The following is an 18,067-nucleotide window of genomic DNA, read 5'->3' as shown; positions in this document are numbered from 1 at the left end:
ACTACATGAGTGGTTTTCTTTTCTTTATTGTGTTAAAGACTTGAAAATCCCTTTTCAAAATAAAAAACTGATGGAGTGACTCACTACGAAATGAATAAAAATTCAGCCTGAAAAGAGGAAGTGAGGAAAGGAAAAGGCGTTAGCCCAAATCCTATCTTCCGTGAGACTGTTGTGAAAACCACTAAACTAGAGAAAAGCCTCAGGACTGGGAAGAGGAAATCTTATCAGTAAGAGACAGTGGGAAGAAATGGAGATATTCTCCTGGGGGACTGAGAGAACCTGATGACTAATCTCGAATATTTATAGAAAGGGCTTTTGGGTGGGAGAGGACAATGTATTCTGTGTTGCTGTAAGGACAAAACTAGAACCAAGGAGAGGTTGTTACAAGGAGGAAGTCATTTATTCGAGGAAAGTAAGACGTACCTGATGGTGGATGTGTCAAACTAAGATGGCGCTCTCAGAAAGCAGAGGGCTCACCATTGCTGGAAGCATTCAATGACTGGTTGACCACATCCCTATGAAGGACAACATGGATGGGGTTCTGCATTCTGAGAGACATTGGGATAGAGGACTTATAGGTCTCTTCCCTTCTGAATGAGTCCACATGATATTGATGTTGAGGCTCAAAATCTTTGTAAGGGTCCACCATGCTAACATTGGCCGCATTGCTATAAAACAGAAACTGATACCAGCATCAACCACCCCTTGATCCACCTGGTTGCTTTCTTTCAGCCTCACATTTTCTTTTAAATGTAATTGCTCTTCAATACTATTTTTCACTTAATCTGCTGCCCTATCTTTGCCATAAATCTCTCATTTTAAGGTAAATAAGAGGGACAAATGTTGACAAGATGAGCAAGTGTGGAGTGGTATGAATATCTTATTCACTAATATTGGCAATCAATTACAGTCATTCTTAGGATTGTTAGTCATTCAAGCATGTTCATTAATCAGCTCTCAGTTATTCATTCTTCCACACCTTTTGGCTCAAATTTGCTGTGACATCATACTGTGTTCAAAGGAGTGCCTCACAAGCCATGAAAAAGACAGAGTGTCTTTAGTATGTTAGTCAGTAGCTGGTTTAGTTAAATATCTGTCCACCCACGCTGTACTACATTGATTAATTTTTAAAGAAATGGCTAAATGAAGATATTAATTATTTGTATGTGTGCCTATGCTCTCATGCACACCATTATATTTTAATTTAGTTATTAATGAGTAAGCCGATATGATTTTAAAATTATTTCCCATCTGGCTTGCATGCTAATAAAGACAAGAAATCTACTAATTTGTGCCATATCGAATTTAACCTTTTCTTTTTGTACTTTCTAATTACATAGCTCTCAAGGAAATCAAACTAGAAAAAATGGATTTAACCTTCCTGCTTTTTAGTCCTCATACATAGCCATGTAGTGTGGAAGAGAAACAAAACATTCATTTTTGGAGGTCTTAGCGATATGAAAACAGAACATGTACACAGTTATCTCCCTATTATTTGTCTTTATTTTAATCCTGCTTATGTAAAACTGAAATACAACAAGAAGGCAAGTTGATTATCTTGCAAAATAATTAAGTGCCATCTGAATCATCAGAAAATTCAATTGTATTCTGCCTCATTTTGGTGTAGTATATTATGATCAAGTTTGGAGATGCTGTAAACCACATAGAGTATGTACGGTAATTCTCTTTTGCCCTGCTTGTTTACTCATTCCACGTGATACCAGCACCATGTGCCACAACAGATTGGTTATGCCTGTACAAACACAGGATGCATCAATGTTTCTGAATGGTAGATTTTTATCAATTAATTTGTTATGCTTTTGGAATATTTCTCCTGATTCGAACTGTGTGCGCATGTGTACTTAGAGACAATTGTACATGCTGCTAATAAATGAAATTAAAAAGAAAAATTAAATATAAAATTTGGATGTTAATGAATTTTCATGTATTTTTCAACATAAAGTTGAAAAACATTATACTTATGCCTTCTGGATGTCTCAAAATGAAAATCATACTGCTGCCTTTTAGGTGGGTTTTGGATTATGTGGAAGAGACCACATTCTTACTGTAACATTTGATTGAGTCACTGATTTAATTCACCAGACACAAAACTTTACAGAAAGCGAGACAACCACAGGCGGAGGAGCAGTTACAGCGAGGTTCATGCAGCTCCGCTTTGCTGCCATGATTCTCCCACAAGGGACATCAGATCTAGAAGACTCTTTTCCTTCTCATCACAATCTCATCTTATTCTATACTCCGCTCACTCTTAAAGAAGAACGTGTACTAACCATCTCTGCCCTTCCATTTAAGGGAATATTTACATTCAGTTCTCCTGGTTCTTGAACAGAATCACCACGTGCTCATCAGTGGAGAGAAAGCAGAGTGAATTCTCAGTTGTCGCGAGACAAAAGCTTATTCCTTGTACTTACAGAATCAATAACAGTTCATTTCCCCGCATTCAGTCCTGTGATTTTGATTTAATCTTCTTTCAACTGAGTGCTGCTGATGCTGAATTTAATCTAAGGGCTACAATTGAAAATGCATTTTCCTGCACCAACCTATTGTTACTGCCTCTAAAATAGATTTGAAAGTGCAGTAAATCTTTAAGATAATGGAAAGAAAATGGAATTGAGTGTCAGAAGTTGTCCTGCTTCTCTACTGCTTACTATCTTCATGACTTTAAGCAATTTCCTTAAATCTCCTGAGTCATTGGTAAAATGACAGTGATAATATAGACCTGAGAGAACTGTATGGAACCACACAAACTGATACACGTGAGAATATGTTTCGTAAACCACAATACACCAGAACCATGTGTATTCTTATGCATGTGACAAAAATAGGTGTTTTAAAAATCAGCTATCCAAAAATAATACTAATCACTCTATAAACCTACAGTCTTTGCACAACGATTGTACCATAGTCCTGAAAACATTCGAATATGATATACATCTAGGTTTTTCACCTGAAAATAAACTTAAAAGTATTCAAGTATTTAAAAAATATATTTATATCCATAGATTTTAAAAAATAGCTTTTATTCTTTTACTATTACAACTGTTTGTGTATAAAGTCTTATAATTATTTCTTTTTAAACCTAAAATTAACATATCTGCTTTTCTTCTGATTAACACAATTGAGTAACAAATTATTTTTTTAAAAGCTTTCTAAACTGATATTCTGAAATGACTCATCCAAGAAAATACCTTTTCTATTCAGAAATCTGCACTTCTATTTTATTCTTTAGTCAACCACACTATTAACCACACAACCCTAAAAATGTTTGCTGTATCAATCAACCAAAGGCCAATCATTTCATTCATTCCTCCATTCAGGGGAGTGCCCCAGGCACGTGGATGATGGCAATGACTTTTCTGTGACATTTTTGGTAGACCTGGCGATGAGTTAGTAAATATGTGAGGAATTTGTCCTTTCTGTTTTATAATGAACTTACAGGCTTACCTCAGCCTGCGTTGTGGAAACCAAAGATCACTAAAGGGCTTGGTAAAAACCTCTTTGGATTTCTCACTCATGAGTTGGAAACCTAAATTCCTAACCTGAGCTTTCTTTTGGAAACTATGAAGTTGAAATCTCTGCTTTATTTTATCTGCTGGTGGCCTGACCTGTGAAATTGCTCTGCAGAAATACATCCGTCTAGAATGTTAAAGATTGAAAAGTTCACACACTACTGTAACAATCTTATGGCATTCCGCTGAGCTCCCAGCTCCCTCTTGGTGACCAAGCTATGATGATGCATTGCAGCTTTGCCATGAGAGCAATCTTACCCTGCAGCGTGTAGGGGAAGTGGGAGAATTCCCCTCCCCTCTTTTCCTTAAGGTTCTTATGGCTGGTCAAATAATTAAAAAGGCAGGTTAGCAGGAGAAAATCAAACAAAGTTTAATAGCATGAATACATGGGAGAAACTCAGGAGAAAGTGAGCAACTCAGCCAACTGGTCAAGGCTGCCTGTTTAAGGATCTTCAGCTCCAGACAAGGAGGACGTTTCAGGTGGTGATTTGGGGCTTCAAAAGGGAGGAAACTCACAAGGAAATGGAAAAGCAAATGTTTGGTAAATAGAACTTTGATAAGAGTGGGCTTAGCAAGGATCCTCCCAGTCTACCGGATACCCAGAGCTATGTATGGTGATGGCCTGTCCTGGGGACAGGCCTTCAGTTTAAATTTCTTTTAGGCTGTTAGAGGGGAAAGGTCGAATGTTCTTCCTGAGTCTGAGCCTTTATTGTCTTCAGCTTGAAATAATCCGCCTACCAGAGTGGCGCATCCTCGGGAGGTCTGCCCTGAACCCCATCTGGTGACATATACCTTGGGATTGTTTTCATCCTGTGTGAGTGGCTTATCCACGAGCTTCATCCTTTCATAGTCTCAATATTAACAATGGAACTAAATTAATGTTTTTATTTTTTGACAAAAATATGACTTTTAATAATGCCGTTTTAATAGCTTAGATCATTCACAATAGACTTGAAAAATTATTGTTTTCTTAGAGTCGCCTTGAACTTGCTTCCAGACCTGCGATGTGCTGGTCTCTGTTAAGGCACCAAAACCCAAAGCACTGAATAGGAATTTAGGAAATTTGGATTTGGGTCTTGCTCTTTCACCACCTGGCTGAGAGTTTTAACCCTGTGCTTCAGCTTAATCATCTGTGTGACCCCGGGAAAATCACTTGATTTCTTTTGTGCCTCCGTTTTCTTATCTATAAAAGGAGATAATAAAGTGCCTACTTCTTAGTGTTGTTGTAAAGAGTCAATGAGATTATGATTATAAAGGGCCTGCAACAGTACTGGATTTATGCTAAGAACATATATGTTATCTATAATACTCTAATAGTAATCTCTTGTCATAATTCTTATATTGTCTCACCTCACAAGGCTGTAATAGTACCAGATGACATAATAAATGAACTAGTTATTTTCATTACTGCATAGCAAACTACCACAAACTCAGCAGCTTAAACAGCGCCCATTTATGCCATAGTTTCCGGAGGCCAGAAGTCCAGGTCTAGCTTAACTGGATTCTTGCTCAGGGCCTCACAAGGCTGCAATCAAGGTGTCAGCTAAGCTGTGTTGCTTTCTGGAGATCCAAATTCTCTTCCAAGCTCATGTGGCTGTTGAAAGAATTCATTTCCTTAAGGTTGTAGGGCTGAGGTTCCCATTCTTGCTAGATGTCAACCAGGGTTCACTCTCAGCAACTGGAGGCTGCCCGCTGTTCCCTGCCATGTGACCCTTTCTGTAATATGGCAGTTGCTTTCTTCCAGAAGAGAAAAGCTTGTCTCACTGGCTTCCAATACTTTACCACGAGATGACGAAAGCTCTGCTTTACAGGGCTTATTTGATGAGGTTGGGCCACCCAGGGTAATCTCCCTTTAGCCATATAATGCAGCATGATCATGGCTTGATACCTTCCCATGCTCACAGTTTCCACCCCCACTCAAGGGGAAGAGATCACATGAGAGTGAGTGTCATGGAGCGGGGCGGTCATCTTAGAATCGGGCCTTCCACAAATGTGAATATGAAGTAAAAAGTAAAAATGCTGTATAAATATAGAGTGCTCATTATTATAATTTTTATTATTGTCACCATGATGATCATGATATTAACAAATTCTTAACCTCATACAACACTATTCCACTTATTTTCAGTGGTTTAAATTAGCTATAAAGAGTATTCCAATTCATCTAATAATTGTGTACCTCAGAGCTTAGCATTCAGCTTATAACTCCTTGAATTCCTATTCTCTTTGGGATGTTTACTTCCTACATTCCCTCCTTTGATCTGAGTCACTGAATCATGGCAAGAACAAAGTTCCATGGAGAAATAGGTTTCTGTTGGAGTCATCAGTCCATAAAAAGTTCAATCGTTATCACTCTTACATGTATGTACCAGTCGTGAAATTCCCAAAGGCCTGGTTGTACTCAGCTCTAAAACAAATAAAAGAAAAGGTCATATTTTCCACTGCTTTAATGAAATTTAACCCAGAACTAATGTGACAGACTCAGAGACGTTTATTTGTAGGCAGCAGGACTGAGTTTAAGATAATCCACATGACTATGGCTTTGTCATTTAACCAGCACTCATGGTGGCCTTGTATACTGTAAAAAGTTCAATAAGTAGATAATAAAATCAAATATAAATATAAAGCAAAAATATATACAAAATAAAAATACAATAAAACAACGATGTAGGGAAAAGTTAAAATTAATTCCTCATCCTTTAAAATAAAATGGGGAATTTAACCCAGAAATGCAAACAAGAAGCTTCTGGTATTTTATTAATACAAGTGCTTTCAGGGCTGAGATGAATTTCATATCCATACGGAGATTAGTAAAATTTTTGTACACAGAATAAAAAAAGAATACAAACTATGAAATGTATCTGTGCTCAAAATCATCTCTGCCACTGTTGGCAATATGATCATGGATGAGTCAATTTTCCTCACTGAGACCTCATTACCGCCTCCTGGATAAGGAGTTAATACTGTCTACTACAGAAGATGTTCTGAGGAGTAAGTGGAATAACCTATGCTAAGATCTCAGGACAATGTTTGGTACATAGAGGGCATTAGAAAGTGATGACAACTGTTGTTATTGTTATTATTATTTATTTTAATTATGTTAACATGTGACCCGATGTCTAGGATATATTAAGTACTCAGAAAATATTACTTTCTTCAACCTTCTTGGATACCTGTTTGTTGAGTTGAGCTGGATCTGTCAAGAAGAGTATTATGGATATTATCAATCTGAAATACATTAAGAGGTTACTCTTAGTCTAAACTTTATTTAATTGTATGCAATTTTCTTCCTCCCCTCTTTCTCCATGCCTTCCTGTCTTCCTTCCATCTTCCCTTCTTTCACTCTACTCTCTCTTTCTTCCTTCTTTTTCTCTATCGTTTTTTCTCAAGCAGATATTATTTTAAATTTCCGAACAACCTATGTGAGCAAGTCTGGCCAGGTTATCTTTGAAGCAAGATCAATTTGCATCCACTACGTCACAACCTGGTTCATCATTGATTTGATCGCTGCCCTGCCTTTTGACCTCCTGTATGCTTTCAACGTCACAGTGGTGAGTAAAGAGCTCCCTTCCACATGACCTCAAAGGCTGGTTTTACCCCTGTGCTTCTTTTTCACATGTTCAGGTTTTATTCATTTGTGGCAATTTGTGCATCCAGGATTTTGTTCCCTCTTCAACAAAGATGCCAAGGTGACCAATGATATGCCTATCAGATTCTCCACTTGAGGAAGTTACTTCCTTTTGAAATTTGCATTACTTAGTTATACCTAGTTATTTGCATTGTTTCTAGTTATTTAACCAGGATATACAAAAAGCCTGAATTTATTATCAATACTGACTCACTAAAAAATCCTTTGACAAGGAAACCATGTGTAGAAATACGAGCATTACTTTATATTACTAAGGGAGATATTAGCCTTGAGAATTTGGTGGAGACTTTAAAGATTTCTTCTCCTTTTATGAATTTCCTCTCTACCTCTTGAGTATTTCCTTATTCACTGACAAAACAAACAAGACCGATCAAGATAGAGAAAAATGCTCAAATAAAAATAAGAGAATTTAACCACTTTTTGGAAGTCCTTGTAAAAATGTTGGATGGGACAGAAACCTAAATGATGCAATGACCAACATAAAGTTGAGAGTTCTCTTGAATTTTAATTGATATTTGTAGCTTCCCCTCTTTCTTCATCTAAAGCCTTTATCCTCATGTCTCATCACAGGAAAGAAAACATGCCCACTTGTAGTAGCTATTTTTACTATTTAATCATTGATACTCTTAAAAGCAGTAAGTGCTTCCTTATAAATAGAGAGACATCTAAGGAAGTATAATAGTAGTTTGGGACCAGTAATGCAATTTGCTGTGGAGTAACCAATTTTAGCAGGTAAAAATTTACCGATTATTAGTTCAAGTTAAATATATTTCCCACTCAGTTGATAACCCCTTGTAGAAATCATATTCTCTATCAAGAATTTAAAAGCGTAGTTTTTAATATTAAACAAGGTGATCAGTGTTTCAAATACATTCGAATACAGAATGAAGATCGAACTATACTCCTGACTATTTAGTACAGATTTCTGCACCTGTTAATTGCCTGTACAATAGCATTTTTCTTTTCTTTTTCTTTCTTATTTTTTTTTTAAGTTGGAAAGTTGAGGGTGTCAATCTCTTTAAAAGGTTTATAACTCAACTGAAAGGAAAGCTCTGGAGAAAAATCTAGTATGTAATATCAATCAGTGCTACACTGAATTGTTATCCAAGCTTTTTAAAGTGCTTTTTAAGATTGAATTTGACTAGATAAGTGTACTATAATGAAAGCGTAATGACTTAAAATAAGGCTTTTGCAAGGTTGCAAAAAAATATCCAAAAGCAATGTATAATTCACAAAATGCTAAAAAAATTTCCAAATTCTCCTAGAGAATTGTTAAATACATGGTGCTTAATAGACTCTGCTCTAAACTAATTGACTCTTTTGCTATACTAATAATATTTTTTATATTCCATTTTTCTTTGGGTCCTGAACAAATAGAATAATTTTAAATATATATGTTATAGAATTATATGATAAAATACATAAAATAAAAAATACGTAACATGTATTTATGTCTCAGCATCTCATTGCCTAAAATTAACATGGATAAAGGATTTTTGAAAGTCTAATTCTCATATTTTGATAAATTTTAAATTCTTGTGCACTTTCACTACACTTCTGTCTTTCTTCTTTCTTATTTGTGAAATCTGGCACAAATACTTTACAAAGAATAGATCAACATCTATATCAGAAAGAAAGAAAAAGAACACAGCTAGCTAGCAGGTTCCTGAATTGATCTTATGATTTTATCTTTTTGAGTACAGAATAAGTCACAAGATTACAACTGAACACAATCTTATTGAACATCTATTGTTATCCTAAGCTTGGAGTGTTTTGTATCTTAACTTAGTAATTTATCCTTTTATTCATTTAACACTATTTATTGAGCAATTACTAAGTGTCAGGCACTATTCTAGGTACATTTTTCTTAGTGATAAGGGAAGATGGCTAGGAGAGGAAGGAATTAGAAGTCAACTGAATCCAGCTAATTGCAAAAGCAAACTTCCAAAAGATGCTGAACTTGTTTATAATTCTGTCTGTAAAGAAAAAATTCCTCTTAGGTTGGTCATATACATCACTTCCTTCCACTCTATTTATGATTCTACCCCCCAAATTAGATAAAGTCAAGGAATTTGTCAAACTCTAATGTCAAAACTCTATTTGATATTAAATCAGCCAGGTACAGAAAAAGAGAGAAATCTTAATTAAGGAAGAAAAGTATTTACTCAAAGAAATTAAATTGTCTTATCTTCCTTTATCCTATCACTTCCTGATAGAATATGTCAAGAACAAAGAAATGGTCATGTTCATGACCATAGTACTGGAATAATGTTTATACTTCATTTCTAGAACTTTCCAGAATGGCTATAAGCTAAAGTAATGTCATGGCGTGAAGTGAACCCATGAGCTAAATTGTGCTGCTCTGTCTGCTACCTCAGGTGTCTCTCGTGCATCTCCTGAAGACCGTACGGCTGTTGCGTCTTTTGCGTCTCCTGCAGAAGTTGGACCGTTATTCCCAACATAGCACAATCGTCCTGACTCTGCTCATGTCCATGTTTGCGCTCCTTGCACACTGGATGGCGTGTATCTGGTATGTCATTGGAAAAATGGAGAGGGAAGACAACAGCCTTCTGAAGTGGGAAGTTGGTAAGGGCTTACATTTGTCACATTTTCCATTTTTAAGCAAAAAGGAAGATTGTCTAGAATTTGGAGGAGGTGAAAGATGAGTCTATAAGTATATGTCCTCTGTTGATTTTTCTCATCTTTTTAGGGGGAGGGAAAGGTCCATGACGCAAGTGATTTTTTTTTGAGAAAATTTTCTGGAGCAAACTTATTTTTTTTCAAAGAGTTATGGGTTAAACTTTCAGTGGGTTAACTGTTCAAAATGACCAGGAAGGCTGTAAAAGTTTTTAGATAGGTAATGTGTGATCTTATCTCGACATATCCAATACAGGGACAGTAATAGTAAATCACTGGGCACCTGACCTATGGCCAATCATGACAATAAGAAAATGATCACTTGTGTTTGGGAGTTGGGGGGGGATTTAATAGAAAAGATACACCTACCATTCTTTCTTTTAAAAAGCAAGAGAGAGCTATCATAATGACACAGTTTCCACATTTAGTGAACTTTGAGAATTTGTGATGTAGAGAGAATTGGATATTCACAAATATAATTTACAAAATTTTGTGTCCCCATAGTACATGGGAGTGTAAGAGATTTTCCAAGTGTTACATAATTCTGCATAAAGAAAACTGAAACATTCTGCACGTCAACACATCTTTTAACTTATGTCAACCACATAAACTTTAGAAAAAATGAAAATTTTGAAGCTGTAACTCTCTATCCTAAAATATCTTTGTTCTTCTCATAGTCATTTCCTTTAGAGAATCATCATAGTACCCTACATAGGATTTTTGTTCTTAATCTGATATTTAATCTAAAGAATATGTTTCTTGGTTGGTTAAAAAATCCTTCATTTATGTTCTCCTCCAAAAATCAGTCTTGAACTTTTGAAAGAAGCCCAGACCTTTGCACAGGGATAAAGCCACAAGAGATTCCCAAGAGAGAAAAATGTTCTGACCTCTCATGCCAGCACTTAGTGGCAGAATGCATTTTGAACTTCCCTGGGTTGGCCCTCATTAATGCCACTCTCTCACCGTAGGGTGTATACAAAGCCTTCAAAGGGCATCTTTGGAGAAAAAGCTGGAGACCTTAAGAAAGCAGCTTCAAGGGAGTGACTCTCCTGTCTATGTTCTTAAAAATGCTCCTACACATCTCAATTTCATCCCTGAGCTACTCAAAGCAGCTGATGTACTCTGAGAATTTTCATCTCAGAATGGTTTTCTTATCTTCCTTATCAAAGCACTTTTTTTGTGACTTGCTGTGGACCTCAATTCTCAGAAATGAAGTAAAGGGAAAAATAAAACTGCAAAGTGAAAGCAAAAATATCCTTCATAAAGAGAATATGAGATGAGAGAGAGAGGGAGAGGTAGGGGGAAAGAGAAGAGTTGATCAAAAGGAGGATCAAAGCCTGGATTGCACTTGGATTAAAATATTTTCCATCCTTCAATACCATTTCCCTTTCTCTAACTTTGTCCTGAAGGCTTTTCCATCACATACTCTAGTGGAGCTCTAATGGTCTTCCGTGAATTACGGCATTAGATCTCTGCCCTTTGCTTTGAACCCATATTAAAACTCTGACTTGTGGTCAGCCACCTGATTCCCTTTTGGACCTGACCTAATTTCCTTTGGGCCCCAGACCTATACACTCATATTAATTTGTAAGGCTTGTCTAGTCTGAGAGTCTCCAGATGGGGATATTCAGCTTACTCATGCTCTCAAATTTAGTTATGTGAGGAAAGCTTTTTGTTTTGTTTCTAACACGCCAGTCCTGCTGCAGACATACAAACTAGTTTTTATTTTTCTTCCCACAAACATACAGAGTTATTTTCTAAGAAAAAAGAAGCCAACTACCTGAACTGCTTCTGTATTGCTCCCTTCCACTCCTACTCTTGGTCCTGGGGTTATGGTTCAGTATAATGAGTGGAGGCTTGAGAACTAGAAGTCAACCCACAAAGAGAGCATTGGCATAATCGAATAGTCGGAAGAACCTTGGGTTGGAGGCAATGGATCCCTTCTATCATCATGGTTCTACCACTAACCAACTGTGAGATTTGCAGTAATTTTGTTCACCTGCCTGGGCCTTAGTTTCCTCACTATATAACTTGAAAGTCTATTTCAGGTTCCATGATTTATGACTTTAATGGAAGAACAAACCCAGTATCGTGTGCTTAATATACCTATCTTTTATTTTAGCTCAGTACCCACATAAACCAGCAGTAGCAACCATCCAACGTCAGTAAGTTTAAGGAAAAGGGCTGTGTCAGGAAGTACATTCTATGATCATGGCATGTCAGGGAATTGATATGTTTTACTCAGTTGTGATAAAAATGACCGAACATTTATCTTTAGAGAATTAGATTTCCTGTCCAAACACCTCTCAGGATATGATCAGGAAGGTAGTGCCTGTCAAAATTGGATTTACAGGCTTGACTACAAGGACTTTCCCTTCCTCTAAAATTACTTGCATCATTTGTTCATTTAAAACATTCTCCAGCTGAGATTGGACACAAATTAAATAATTATGACCTTCCTTGCCTAATTTTATAATGAAGCAGCTGAGAGTCTAGGCTAATTTAGTTTTTACCATGTAATTTGTCCACTAATAATATGTTTTACCTTTTTCGGTCCAATTATCATGAATTGGAAAACGCACTATACAAACACAATTTCGTTAGAGAACACGTTGTTCTTTATGTTGTGACTAACATTAGATGTATAGAACAGATTCACCTTTCCAAGTGAAAAAAAAAGGACATTTTCTTTCTAATCGCTAATTGCCTTGAAATGATTTTTTTTCCCCTTTTGTCCTTGGCAGGCTACCACTTACAGCTAGAGAGAGTTCCAGTACTTTGTATCAGACCAAATCAAAGTTAGTCTTTAAATAACGTTATAGTGAGAGATATAGATATCTCTCTAAGATATCTATTTTTGGAAAGAAGTATACCTGTAGACTAATTATATCAGAAGCTGCTTATGAACTGATTTGCCTAGTGTTATATTTTACTTTATATTTTTATATGTTTCTATACTATATTTGAAGGAATTTGAGGTTTGGCTTATTGTTCCCTGGAATTGTAGACCTGGGAGGACCTTGGTCCAACTCTTTGATTTTATGGCCAGAAATCCAGCTCTAGGTCATGCAAGATCTTTGGTGGAAGTGGTTGTTGTCTATTGTGTCCACTGCTGCATCCCCATTGTGGCGTACAGTTCCTGGCACATGACACATGTGCAAAAAGATTGTTAAATAAATCAATCTTCAAATCATTCAGTTACTAAGTCACAATCATGAGACAAGAACCTAGACTCCCTAACTCCTTGTGTAGAACTCCTTCTAATAATTTTGAATATTATGAAATTATAGAGAATGGCTATTTAGCAAATTCTTTCTGGCAGGAAGATTGAGAGGAGAACAAATAGGGTGCTCACTTAAGATTTGACCATTCATTCCAAAATTGTTTTTTTGAGGAAGATTAGCCCTAAGCTAACATCTGCTGCCAATCCTCCTCTTTTTGCTGAGGAAGGTTGGCCCTGAGCTAACATCTGTGCCCATCTTCCTCTATTTTATATGTGGGGCACCTGCCACAGCGTGACTTGATAAGTGGTGCATAAGTCTGCGCCCAGGAGTGGACTGGCAAACCCCAGGCCACCAAAGAGGATCACACAAACTTAACCGCTACGCCATCCAGTGGCCTCCAAAAATATTTTTGAGTGCTCACTGCTTGCTTGGTCCTGTGTTAGGCCCTGGAGATACCAAAACAAATAATATACTTAATGCGATGGAGCTTAAAGTCCAGTAGGAAGAATAGATAAATAATTCACTGAATATATCAGTGTGATATATTCTATAACAAGAATATGCGTAAAGGAGTAGTAGCTAAATCTAACTAGAATGTCAGCAAAAGCTTTTCTGCCTTGAGCTGAGTTGTAAAGGATCAATAGGTCTTGTCTCTACAGATGCTGAGGAATGGGCGTGTGTGACAGCAGGACATGACAATATGATGCAGTTCAGTAGAACCAGGATAGAGGTGAATGGGGGCAGGTGGATGGTAGTAAGATGATGCACTAAAGAGGTAAGTAGTTAGGGGCCAGATCTTTACAGACTGTTCATGCTAATCTTTAGAGTTGGGACTTCATCCTAAGGCCACAGTGAGGCAAAAATTCTCTCTTGGGCAGTGATCCTTTGAGTATAGAACACTGGGCAACAAGGGAAGGTGTTTGGCTTTGCTTCATTTTCAATATCTGTAAAATGCTAATAGTAATAGTGCCTACCTCATTGGGGTTGCCAGAATTAAATTAGGCAATCTATGGGAAGCATTTAGCACTGTGCCTGGTACCAAGTATCTGCTCAGTAAATAGCAGCTATTTTAACAATCATTACCATTTTATTATGACAGTTACTTCTAATAGAGCGCCATGAGCTGTGACTGGTGATACTTAGCATTTTATATGGGAAAGTTATTAAGAAATGGCTTAAAAAGAGTTGCCTTCAAGGCCTAGTTGTAGTGCTGGACAAGAAATTATATGTTTTTGTGTATCTTCAACATAATATATTTACCCAAACTCTTTATTTGAGCAACCCTCTGAAAAATTAGTAATTTTCACATAGCCTTATAAGTGCACACAGATAGGAGATTTCTCCTTCAAGGCTAATACAGGAGACAGGTCCAACATCCACACCCTATAAGCTTGCTGGGATATATCAAACTTTTATGAAATTTAGACATAGTGCTTCCATGGCAAGATGTAACATTGCGTTAAAGAGATATATCACAACTGAGTTGAAGCATGCTTTTTTCAATTTTAATTTCTGTTTTGGCTGCAAAAAAACGTTTCAGAATGATCTCTTTGGGGGACCTTTATTTATCTTCTGTAAGACCTGAATAAATACCCAGCTAGAAATGTATGAGAAGACCTTGCATGTTTCCTTATATCCCAATTAATGTAGGGATATATTATTTTAATTATTATCTCTTATTAAGTTCGATTAATGATATTCATAAAGTTCAATTAATAACATTGAATTAGTCCTTAAAGAGTTCCATTAGGATTCTGAATAGAATATAATAGTTCTGATTTTAATCTAGAAAGATTTAGATTTGGATCTTGCTTCAGGCATGTACTAGGCATGTGATTTTGGCCAAGATGACTTCAGTGTGTGACTTTTTATACAATGATCTTAGTTCCCTCATCTGTAAAATGGATGTGACGTTTTGGAGGATTAGAATTATTCAGGTTGACATACCTAACATAATTTCTGATTTATGATAGGTTCTTGTAGCTAGTAACTACCACCTTTACCACCACTACTACCACCTCCACTCTTATCACTAATTCCACTCTTATCACTCAAACTCAGCCACCTGCTCAAATTTACATCCATGAACTATGTAGAGCTGAAATAGCAATACTATTCAAGTTTGGTGAAGAGGTGATATCTGTGTATCAGTCAGGATTCTTGATTGCAAGCAAAGACAGAAAAGGAATTCATTAGCAGGACATGCAGACTCAAAATTACGATAGAGAATGAGACTTGGGAAAAGAATATGAGCCAGATACCCCAGTGCAAGAGGCACTGTTGCTGACATTTTGCAAGGGTGGCCTGGACCTGTTTCTGTCTTTGTAGATGCTATGAGAGAGTCTTAACCCTCTGTTCATCTCTGACTCACAGTCCCTGAAGGGAGAATTTAATTGGCCAAGCTGAAGTCACATGCTCAGATACTGACTGCTGGGGCAAGCAGAGACCCCATCTTACACTTCCGTGGTGGGAAGTGGGTCCCTGTCTCTTCCTTACTTTATCTATGGTGAATTCCCCCTTCACAAAGGAGTTTAGACAGCCAAAAAAACCAAAAGACAAAAAACCAAAGAACGTTTACAATAGCATCTTTACCCTTACATGTAAAGACAAACAGTAAAACTTATTAAAATGCTTCCAAGAATCCTCATACCCTTCTCAGACATCATCACGTCAGATGGAATTAGCTGAAAGACGGGGATGTGGTAATTCTCAGTGGATCTTGCTCACTACAACAGTTGATGCTCCTGATGTAAACTTGACCATGGAGTTCTTACCAAGCTGGGCTTCCCCAGCAAGACTGCATCTTGGTCAGCAGCTCCCTTCTGTTGCTAAAATGCTACCTTACATCCTTTCTCAAAGCTCTCTATTTCTAAGGCTATGACATGCTGAACTTTAAAATAAATGATCTACTCCAGAAGTTAGAGATGAGAGTATTTTGCAATAGAAAGAAGCTTTTTTATCTTTTAATCCTTCTACTGGAGTACACTTATCCATTGTAAATGCCTAAAAAGTGTATCTGTATCACTGACCAAAAAGAAAAAAATGCCCAAGAATCTAGAATGGGAAAAAAAGGATTAAGTCAGATATCATTTTCAAATTTTCATTGACAATTTTAATCCTAAGTCTCTTGATCCTCATTGGATAAAACATCATAAAAGCTGATGGATTTGAAGGGCTCTCTGCTTATTAACAGCTTAGCATCGACAAGCCTCATGGAATGGAAAAAAAATAACCAGGCTTATGATATTGTGAGCGGATTACTTCAATAATTGTATGAAATTCTCCTCAAGAAGGTAGACTTGACAAGCACTCTACCTTTTCAGGTTCTGTGTAAAGGATTATAAAACTTTTTTAGATAACCCTTATCTGTAGATTCTCATTCTTGGGAAAACATGAAATAAAGAAGGGGAGGAAAAAGCCTAAAATGAAGGTTTCCAATTATTAAAATGGACCCTAGTGAGGGACTCCTGGACTTGTTTTTTAAAGCAAAGTTTTGAACTTTAAGGGGCCCTGGAATCACCTGAGAATTGCCTTAAAACACCGATTCTAATTCAGTAAGTCTGAGGTGGAACCTGAGACTCAGCATTTTTAACAAACTCCTGGGTAAAGTTGGGCTGCTGGTCCCCACACTACACTTTGAGTAGCAAGGTTTTAAAAAGTCTTGAGGGCCGGCCTGGTGGCACAGCTGTTAAGTTCGGACGTTCCGCTTCTTGGCGGCCCAGGGTTCGCCAGTTCAGATACTGGGTGCGGACATGGCAGCTCTTGGCAAAAGCCACACTGTGGTAGGCATCTCACATATAAAGTAGAGGAAGATGGACATGGATGTTAGCTAGGGCCAGTCTTCCCCAGCAAAAAGAGGAGGATTGGCAGTAGTTACCTCAGGGCTGATCTTCCTCGCACAACAAACAAAAACTCTTGAGACATTTTGTGAATTTAATACTCTCAGTTATAAACAGTACTAAACTAGCGACAATTCAGTCCTTTCTATCCTTCCTCAATCTCAATCGTATTTGCGAATTCATATGGACATAGTTCACTCGTAAAGGCCCAAGGAGGTCCAGTGAGAAGGAATTAACCTCAGTGCTGAAGAAGTATGGCACAGTGCTTTAAGTTTCATCATCAGAAACAGTTTATATTACTGTTAGTTCTCAGAAACTTAAAGCAAATACCATCAGTTTTTAAAGAGTTGCCGATGCTCTACTCTTTCAATAAAGATTTTCACAAAACAGAAACATCTCTGTGTTTTAGGAGCAGGATTTTACTCTTTTGCCACAAAGAGCAAACGTTTTATTCTTAAAACTCATACTTCCCTCGTACTTTATTTCTGAGCATAACAATAAACTTTGCTGATAAAAATTGGGGAAATAAAGTACACATGAGTGTCAACTTGTGAAGTTGAGTTATCTCTGTAGTCTGATAAAAATTATTTGGGCATTTAGAGAGCAAGCAGGACAAAATGAGCTTCTAATTGCATAATGTTCTTAATCCTTTGTTAGGGAATTTCTGGATTTCAGGTAGCCGACTGGGAGTTGATATTTCAAATTGCCAGGGTTACTTGATAAAAGGACACACCAATAGAAACTACCAAAGCTGAAATATACTCAGAATATCTTTGCATCAGTTTCCAAAAGCGTTCACACCTTAGACCAAACACTGCAAGCAGCAAACAGTTCTGTTGTCGTGTAAGTTTGAGAAATGCAGCCACTCTATTCCCATTCTGAAGGACTGACAAGGTGGATTAGCATAGTGTGAGCTCAGAGAAATCCCAAGGAAACTGATTAAACTTTGTTTAACCTGAATGTTGCATAAATTTATTTTACCACATAACCCTGCCTTTTTGTAATACTTGTTATTATTCTGTTAACATCCCATGAATCTGGAGTTTAAAAAAACACACCTTAGGAAAAATTAGTGAACTCAGTAGCATAGGAGGAAGAATAATAATGATTTTCATCTTTCTAAAAATATAAAATACAACGTGCAGCGTCTCGCAGTAAATACACAAGAATAGGGAGACGGATTATCCT

At 37.0% G+C, this 18,067-nt stretch overlaps 1 protein-coding gene across 1 annotated transcript in view; it reads left to right on the top strand.

Annotated features, from left to right (window-relative positions):
• KCNH8 (potassium voltage-gated channel subfamily H member 8) overlaps positions 1 to 18,067 on the top strand; it is a 337,488-nt gene that overhangs the window by 218,105 nt on the left and 101,316 nt on the right. The window contains exons 6-7 of the mRNA XM_046641053.1: positions 6,924 to 7,081; positions 9,558 to 9,765. Of these exons, the coding sequence (XP_046497009.1) occupies positions 6,924 to 7,081; positions 9,558 to 9,765 (366 nt within the window). The remainder of the gene's footprint in view (positions 1 to 6,923; positions 7,082 to 9,557; positions 9,766 to 18,067) is intronic.

The sequence above is a fragment of the Equus quagga genome, chromosome 1 (assembly GCF_021613505.1).
Source record: "Equus quagga isolate Etosha38 chromosome 1, UCLA_HA_Equagga_1.0, whole genome shotgun sequence".
Taxonomy (NCBI): Eukaryota; Metazoa; Chordata; class Mammalia; order Perissodactyla; family Equidae; genus Equus; species Equus quagga.
Note: the sequence above shows the minus strand (reverse complement) of the source record. Positions and strands in the feature narration are given on the sequence as shown.